The 9,795-nt window shown below is 38.9% G+C and overlaps 1 protein-coding gene across 1 annotated transcript in view; it reads right to left on the bottom strand.

Moving 5' to 3' along the window:
- Window positions 1-3,606: 3,606 nt before the first annotated feature.
- LOC125237323 (dual specificity tyrosine-phosphorylation-regulated kinase 2) overlaps window positions 3,607-9,795 on the bottom strand; it is a 245,493-nt gene continuing 239,304 nt past the window's right edge. Inside the window, exons 6-8 of the mRNA XM_048144314.1 lie at window positions 7,694-7,814; window positions 4,597-4,700; window positions 3,607-3,747 (exon numbers count right to left, since the gene is read on the bottom strand). Coding sequence (XP_048000271.1) covers window positions 3,607-3,747; window positions 4,597-4,700; window positions 7,694-7,814 — 366 coding nt within the window. The remainder of the gene's footprint in view (window positions 3,748-4,596; window positions 4,701-7,693; window positions 7,815-9,795) is intronic.

Here is a 9,795-nt window from a genome sequence, read left to right as displayed (position 1 = left end):
ACTATTGAGCATAATAATAAACGAAAGGCAGTCAACTTAATAATATTATTATAGAAAATTTAAAAAATGCTGTTTGAGTATAGTGAGATACATTGTCAAATGATAAAATTGGAGTCTATGGAATGTTGGGAACATACTTGGACAAAGAGAAATTTTTAAATACTGATAGTTCAATACTTGACGAATAATTTTAAGTACTTAAACTAAATTACGTATAAAACGCTGTCAAAAACTATTAAAAATAAATGACTAAAATGTTTATAGATTTAAATTAGCCTCTATTTAAATCAAATATATTTCTTTCATTACTGAGAATATAAAATTTTGAATAGTTTAATGGCAAAGGTCCCAGTTTCCTCCCTCCTTCATAATTTATTACTAAGTTTTCTAAATAAATGTTCCAGAAACATCCCATAGACTTTCGCTACAGTAATACAAGCCACAATCAATTTGTTAATATCATTACAATGTGCATTTCATTCGTTTTTGTACATACGTTTGTATGTAAAATATACATATACAAAAAAAAACTATAAAATAAGTGAGAACTAAATCGGCATATTTAGACAAAATATACTCGTATAGGCCTTTGTAATGTTACAAAATAAGGAAGACAAAATAATTGAAGTACAATTCAATAATAATGCGTATTTCTTGTTTCTACTACGGTTTGCATTCACTATAATAGACACTTTAAAAGACAGTTCAGAGTTATACCTAGTTACATAAACTGGCTACTTAAGTCTCACATAAAAAAAAAATTGAAGTTGGTTACAATGGTAGTAAAAACTATTTGTAACTCAATTTTACTTTCATTGGAATTTTGCAAATTTGCACGATTATCGTACACAAAAGATTCATATTTGACTAAGGAAAATCGAATTCAGAATACCAAAGTTTGTTTATTTTAAATATTTGTGGCACATTGAGATTTTTGAACTGTCCAATTTCTTTGATTTGAGCTAGTTAATGCAAAAACGTAGTAAAATACGTACAATTAAATGGCTCAAAGATATCTTCTAAACTGAATTTTCGTTAGCAAATACCAAAATGGTTTTTTTTTATTGTCAATATTGACAGATGTCTTAGAGTAAAATACGCATGTATTGCACTGATATTCTGGTTACTCGATTGCGTTGCCAACAAAAAATTGCACAGGGTTTATTGACTATATTTAAATTCGTGCCTTTTATGAACGATTATGATTGAAACAATAACTTTTTAATTATCAACAATATGTTTCTAGAAATCATTCAGAAAATCATGGTATCGTTTGTTTGTTACAGAATACAAAAGGGCACAAATAAATCTAAATATTGCCAATAACTATTACTAAGAAACTCATTGATCAATAACTGAAGTCAAAGTTTTGACGATAAAAAAAAGATGCAAAGAGTATAAAAAATCAGTGAGATCACATTTATCTAGTTTTGTGCCGTTTTATCGCCAAATATGACTACAGTTTGAAGCACAACGCACGAAGCAAAGCCAATTGTAAAATAAAGTGTAAGAAAATGTAGAAGATATAGATAATTAGATAGAACGGAATTTAAGTACAAGTTTTCAAAACGGGTCTTTTTTACAGCGACTTTTCTTTGTGCATCACACTGTGACCATCACAATTTGATCATCAATGACTAAAAATAACACGGGGACTTAAAGTAAACAAAATGTTGACAAAACAGTAAATACATTATGTAAATAATTGTAACTCTCCACAGTATATGGCCAGGGATACAATATATTGTTCTATTATATGTGAGCCGCTGTTTATATCGAGGGTACATCACTACCAAAACGCCTGTAATATTACTGAAACATCACGAAGCATACAAGGTGGTTACATCTTTACGTACAAAGTCACCCTGTATTAGCGAACTATCCACGTAAAATTACCATTTTAATATTAATTTTACTTGCTAATCTTGCTTCACAAATCTACACAGCAATATATCCAAGTAAAATTGAAATTACATGATTTTTACATCCAAATTTTACGCGTACCTACTTATACGTCAGCTCAGCAAGACGTTTTGGCATTGAGTTTGGCTTTCCCACATATATCGACATGACACGTCATCTGACAGCTTTTGCCGATGCCACGTCGATATATGCGGGGAGGTCCTAAAGAGCGAGCTCCCACTACGCTACCGCGCACTGAGCTCCTTAACTAGCTTAAAAGGCCATGTAACTATCTACCCTTATATCCTTTAATAATTCCGATTATAAGGTCACCATTTCGTTACGAATACAGCTTCACTATATCACTTGAGAAATTAAATAACTACAAAAGGAAACTTAAAATTACGATAGAAATGAACGTCTGATTCTGTAGAAAATGTTACGTTAATATAGTCACACACATTAATAGTTCGCTTAAGCTACGGTTCCGAGAGTTTCGTTTAAAAAAGGAGGTATTCAACACGGGAGACTACAACGTCGTGTGCCCGCGTCCGTGACTCGGCGAACACTTGTCCAAGTGTTCCAGACTCACGCCATCTCTCGGTAAAACGATAAAAGTTCCCTTAAACAGTGGTCGAGGTTCCTATCACTAAACCAGACTCGGTAGGCACTAACACCGACACGTCTTAACGTCCTTACGTATAATACATAGAAAACGAAACACGTTAGTACTCGCACAATTCCACTAGATGTCCTTATTAAACGTTCGTAGTCTTTATTTATTTATTGAGATCAATTTTGCCGCTATGCACTAGATTGGACGTTCGCCGCCAAGCGAAGAATGGCCGACCGCTGCCTTACTTATAGGTTTATAACTAAACGTAGGAACATGGGATCGATCAAGTTCGAGCGTTCGACTCTGGACACGGGAGGGTTACAGAGGCGCGTCGAAGAATCGGGATTAGTTCAACTAAAAATAAGTGTCGATCAGTCGTAGCGTGTATAAGTAAGGCGGCGGTCGGCGGTCACGAAACTTGAGTCCTTTAGCACCACGAACCGGAACAGCACCGGACTGAGACCGCACTTCGGAAGAATCTTCTTTGCAATTTAACCGCCGTTTGCCACCGTGATTTTAGCTCAGTTTCATAATAATTTAATAATGCCAGCAAGCCTCATCAAACACCTTCAGTTCTCTGACTTCAGTGACGTTTCAGATTCCGCCGTCTGTCAAATGCTTGGTTTTCAAAGTATCACTCAAGACAGTCGAGCGTTGTCAAAAAACAGCTTCAAATCTTCAACATCATCAAATTTTCATGGCGTCTCAGATACCGTCGTCTATTAAAGCTTGCTCATTCTCAATCATTGTTAAGCCGGTAACATCCTTTTGCACGGAGCGACAATGCGAACCGAGAGTGTAGTCACGGCAGCGGCGGTCAAATTGTCGAAAGAAGCCAGCAATCTCACTACAGCGCCAACACCAGAGTTACAGGATCTCTATCAAGAGTGTTGCTCGACATCACGGCGGTCAAACCGTCTAAACGATCCGGCAACATCCCACCAGAGTTCCGAACGGAGCGACAACGTCGCGCCGTGTCAAGAGTGCATTTTGTTATCACGGCAGCGGCGGTGGAACCGTCTGAAGAAGCCGGCAACGTCGCACAGGAGAGTCCGCGGCGTGCACGGAGCGGCAGCGGGCGTGGCGCATCAGACGAGGTGGTCGCGGTCGTCGAGCGAGGCGTCGGAGTCGCGCGCGCGCAGCTCGCGCTCCAGGTCGAGGCTGCGCCGCTCCAGCTCCAGCCGCGCGCCGCCCGGCGCCGCCAGCCGCGGCGCCTCCAGGGAGGACACCTGGGGACGAAACAGAACAAACATTTAGGGCCAGTTTCATCAACCGCAGTTAACAGACCCCGAGACGTCACGTGGCAGAGGTTCTATCGAATTTCCCATACGATCAAATTTAGCGCTGGCTTTAACGGACGGTTTGACTCGACCGACCCTAATTAAGCACTTTCAAATGTTAAATAAGTTTGGGTGGATTTGTATCAAAGTTCTGGTGTCAAAAATATGTTATACTAATTGGCGCAGTCGGTAGGATTACTAACCTAAATGAATTCTTTGTCTAGCGTTAGAAGCTGTCACTAACATAATTTATAACGGGACACGAAATTCGAGGTTAACTAGAATATGGCACCCCGACACGACAGCGACATTGTGCAGCATCGACTATTTATAAGACCAGTGACCCGGCCAATAAATACTACGGGACGGTACATTAATCTCTCTGGGCTACACGACGTCAGGGTGCTAAGATGGTGCAGGAAGAAGCGGCATCTTGTCACCCGTTCAGTATCGCCGCTCGCGGCCACTGACACTAGTGACACTCGACCACTTCTCGAGGAGGGGCTACAGACTATAGGATCGTACAGTATGGCCACTCCCGCTCCCCGCTGAAAGTGAAGCCCACCCCTCTCAGGTACCTCACAGTTACAGTCTGTTAAAAACACGAACAGTCGACTTGTCATATTTCACTCATACGCGTTCACCTACACGAGCTTAGACTGTGTGCTAGGAACGCTCTTTTATATATTTGATCGCCAGTGTCCGAGGTGTGCTACAGATGGCTGTAGAGGATGTCGGCGGCGGTACCTTGGCGAGGCGGCGCGCGGGCAGCGCGGCGTCGGCGCGCTAGGAGGGCGCCGGGAGGTGCGGCAGCTTGCCGCCCGCCCAGTAGCGCGCGCCCAGCCCGCTCGCGCCCGCGCTAGATCCGCTCTCTTCCGATAGTGCCGCTTGCAGTTTCGCTTCTGCAACAACAATTTACACGGATTGAGCATTTCTTTTTTTTTTTGCCAATAAAAAAAATTTGATCGATTTAAGGAATTTTGGGTCAATTGTACTCAGAATCACGAGTACTTTCAATCTCACCGGGAGACAAAAAGTGTCCCAGAATTTCCATACATTTTTGTTACTTTCCTCTTTTGTTACCCCATACGACAAGTACGGAAAATGGTAACAAAATAAGAAAAAATCGTATGGGACAATTTTTTTAACTACTAGGATTGAAAAAGCTAGTAACTCTGAGTAGAAATAGCATTTTTTTTCAAAAATATCACACTTCATAAAAGTGGCAAAAACAAAAAAGAAATGCTCAGTTATGATTGACATATTTTGAAATCTTCTTTTTTCTACCTCTTTAGACACCGGTCTCACCGCGAGCTAGTAAACTATGAGCTATCGGCTATAAAAACGAACAAAAGATAAGCACCCCCGTGCAAATAAGAGACACGGCGATGTTTATAGCCACTCGCCCCGCGGAGCTATCAATATCGCCGTGTCTATTTTATTTGCACGGGGGTGCTTATCTTTTCTTCGTTTTTATAGCCGATAGCTCATAGCTTACTAGCGGTGGGACCGGTGCCTTACGATTCTTTCTACATATTCTGTCCCGCCTAAGCTGAAGCATCCCACCTCGCCGGCATAGATTTAGATTTAGATTTATTTATTTCATAATATAAAATTACATTATAAATTATTCTACCTTAATCTATAAGAATTTATATTATGATCGTCGAGTATGATTTTTAATGAAATATCAATTACAATTATAATTTGATACTAATTTTAAAAATATAACAATAATGATTTATAAGTAATCACAATGTCAATTTTTACATAAAAAGGAAAAAAGAAAAAACAAGGTATCTCATAATGATCGTCAAACTAAAATTAAAATACAATAATGGATTACAGTCAATTTACATTACATGTCATTTCCATATACTCATTTACAGAATATAATGGATTTTCCAATAAAAAGATTTTCAATTGGCGTTCAAAAGTTTCGTCAGATGTTTCTGTTCGCAATTTCGCGGGTAGTCGTTCGTAGTATGTCGGTCCAATAAATAAAATCCATAAATAATACTATTTGGTATTCAAACTATAATTCTCGCAAATCATCTGACTATCAATAGTAAGTATGTAATACTATTAAGTTATGTTGTAAACAGTTAGACAAAACATCGTGACAATAAGTACCTTAATAAATTTAAAACGAATTACCTATCGGTTAACTGGACACAATTTTTGTAAATGTGACTGATAACAAAAGGATTATATACCTACGCTTATATTAATATTATGCTCAATATTAATAACATATAACAGACAACATGCTAAATAAGGATAACACAGTGGGATTACATGTGGGACATACATACATATGAGTTCTAAATAATTTGTACTTAGTTTTATTGACACCATGGTGATGTAACTACTATAAATGTATTAGTACCTACATATTAATAGTACATTGTGCAACAAGGGGAGGAAGTTGAATATTACTAACGAGAGTAAAGACTTGAGTTAGTAATATTCATACTCCCCGAGTTACACACAATGTTTTTCATCACACTCGCAATGTGAAAAATATGTAAATAGATGTAAAAAAGTTAAATACGGTACAAGAAATTTCATTATTCCCTTAGGCAGCGTTCCCACTTATGCGTCGCGTGTCTCGGGGCGCGCAAAGGGCGTCCGCGCCACGCCACCTGAGTGTAATTCAAAAAGCGTCTCCTCAGTACATTTTGTATAGGAAGGACGTAAGGCGCGCCGCCAAGCGGCGCGGCGCGCGCCCCGCCGCCGCCACGCCACCTGGGGCGCGTCTTACGTCTTTCCTATACAAAATGTACTGAGGAGACGTTTTTTGAATTACACTTAAGCGGCGTGGCGCGGACGCCCCTTGCGCGCCCCGAGACACGCGACGCATAAGTGGGAACGCTGCCTTAGGAGAACGATTTTTCTATAACTCACGCTCCGCCTGCGTGCAATAGCACATTTAAAGTGTGGGTGTGATGAAAATGTTTTTTGTGACAGTGTGAGAGGATTACAGGTAGAAGGGTTACAAATACATACATTACACAGATAAATTGTGTAATAAACTTACTAAGACTTGACGTACGCATGAGACCTTGAAAGAAGGAAGAAGAAGTTGTAAATGGTAATAAAGAAAAAGAAAGATTATTTCAGTAAAGACGTTTGTTTCTGAGTATTTTAATAATTTATAAGTGTAGGAACGCTCATTTATAGTGATCTATTTTATAATTATTTCATACTAGCTTTTGCCCGCGGCTTCGGTGGCGTTAGATAGAGACAAAAAGTAGCCTATGTCACTCTCCATCCCTACAACTATCTCCACTTAAAAAACCACGTCAATTCGTCGCTCCGTTTTGCCGTGAAAAACGGACAAACAAACAGACACACACACTTTCCCATTTATAATATTAGTATAGATAGAATGGGTTTGTGTAAAATAGGAAAGTGTTTTGAGAAATGTATTTATGTTACAGTTATTCAGGTTATCCTAATGTGTAAATGAGACATTATCAATTTGTCGTATACGCAAATCAAAGAGTAGTGTCAATAGAGTAGTGCTAAATATTTGTGTTACATGGGTATAGTTATGTATGACTCCATTGCAGAGAGCAATTCATTAAGTAGTGGTTATTTATTAAGTGGATGTGTTTTCTTGTGTTTTTTTTTTTTAAGTAGTAAATCATAATATACATCTGTTTGAAACGAAAAGGTTCCATCATACTACAGTAGGACGTTAGGACGCTAGCTTTATTCGATTACAGTGGAATCTTAAAGGCCTCACAGCTTGCATACATAGAGGGGGCGAGCGTATCGTGTTCCAAAATGTTCCAATGTATTTTCGCGTTACGTTTCGCCGGCGGGTCGTCAGCGCTACGCATTCGATCGTCGTCGTGTAAGCTATGGTGAAGTATGATGGTGTACTCACTGGCGACTTGGTTGGCGTTGAAGGTGACGGGCGTGCGCGCCAGCGGCGTGCGCAGCGAGCCCCGCGCGCGCCGCGCCCGCTCCCGCCCCGCCCCCGCCCCCGCGCCCGCCAGGCTCACGGACTGCAACAACAAACGAACTTAATACACAACGACACTGCCACCAAACACACAACTACAAGCCACATTTAGCGAAGCGGCAACGACAACTGGCACGCGTGACCGCCGGCTGCGACGCGATACCGACCTTCGTATATTGTGGAAGACGAGACTGATAGGAAATCGAAGTAATGTTTTTCTACTCCTGTACTATTATTCGTTATTTACAGGGTCATAGATCTTTAAAACCATACATAAAAGTCTATTCTTCGAAGCGAGCCCCCGGCCGGCTTCCCGTGCACGCGCGCAGTAACTAAACATCCTAAAAAAGCATCGTTTGGCCCTGTAACCATGGCAATGCATTGTTATAACGTTACTGCGGGGTACCGGCGAGCCGGCGGGGGCTGGCTTTGGGGAGTCGGCGCGGGCGCTGGTTGTGCGAACCGCCGCATCAAAATACAGGAAACAGTGTGAATTTCGCGAAAATTATTCTAAAAAACTATTAAAAAATAAATGCATCGTAGAAAAAGTATTGTATACAACGGTGTTTAATTGAGTCGAAAAATACTCGTGGCGTCTTTATTCGGTTTCACCTCAAATTGTTACCCGCGCCACTCGCCCTTTTTAGCCTCTTTTAAACGCCGGTTACATAAAATACTACAACAATATCACGCCGCACACGGTAAAGAAAATCGAATTTAGCTCATTCTACTCAGAATCACGAGCTGATTCGATCCCGACGATAAAAAAATGTGTCCCAAATTTTCCATACAAAATTCGAGTTTCCAATACGTCACGCTCGTAGTAAGTTCATACTAAAATCGTGACGTAAAAGGAAAAAAATATTAGGACACATTTTTTTATCGTCGGGATCGAATCAGCTCGTGATTCTGAGTAGAATGAGCCCAAACACGTCCAGATCAGGTGAAATTCGATTTTCGGGATTTAATTTGGAAAACGCCCAGATATAGCGTTCATATATGTAGTTAACAAATACACTACGAGACTAAATGCACACTACGATCCACATATATAAAAAAAATACACGATTAAATAAAAAGTGTAATACAAGTATGTAACGCACAATAACTACACAAATATATTATGAAAATAATTAAAGTTTGATATATATAGCAATATTTTTTGCGACTAAAACGTTAAAAAACTAAGCAAATAAGCTAACAACAAATACTTAAAAATTGCATTTAAATAATAATCTAATCATGAAAATCCAATGAATAAAGTTGAATTCTTAATAAACTTTAAATTAAAGTAGTTCTACTTACATAAAAATGGTATCCACCTTCTTATTCAGTCATCGAACAATATTTAGTTTCATTACTCATTTATTTAGTTTAAGCCTTCAATCACCAAAGTCGTCAACTGACACGTGCAACTACAACGCCAATATCAACCTTCATATATTCTGACTAGACTCATTATGACGCATCACATCCGATGAGTGATTCTACTGTGTACATTACTACTAGAACGAAATTGATCGATCACTGATTTCCATTTATTAACGACATATACTTTGGGCGAATAGAAGCAAAAATATTAAAAGATAAAACCTAGCTGTCGCTACATATTAATACTTACCTGAATGCCATAAGCATGTAGGTACCCAGCTAGGTGAAACAGATTTAAACCCAAAATAATTAACTTAAATAAATATTTAAAATAAAAGTTAACTTAAAAAAAGTTGCTTGTGGTACTTAAATATTATGTTAATTTTAAATTAGTTTGGATTTTATCTAGGTTCTTTTATAATCAGTATATATTGACTTAGGATTTTCAGGATTCTTATTTGTCATTTTAGTGACATAATACCCTGATTTAAATTTACAAATTCAACGCTTTATCAAAGCTACAAGTTACAAATTAAAAGTGAGTCGCTGTCTAATATGACAAGTTGAAAAGTCACAGATATCTGATAACTTTTTGCCATGCAAGTCTTATAGCAGGGGGAAATTAGCTAAAATTACGGCATAATAAATGGAAG

The sequence above is a fragment of the Leguminivora glycinivorella genome, chromosome 21 (assembly GCF_023078275.1).
Source record: "Leguminivora glycinivorella isolate SPB_JAAS2020 chromosome 21, LegGlyc_1.1, whole genome shotgun sequence".
Taxonomy (NCBI): Eukaryota; Metazoa; Arthropoda; class Insecta; order Lepidoptera; family Tortricidae; genus Leguminivora; species Leguminivora glycinivorella.
Note: the sequence above shows the minus strand (reverse complement) of the source record. Positions and strands in the feature narration are given on the sequence as shown.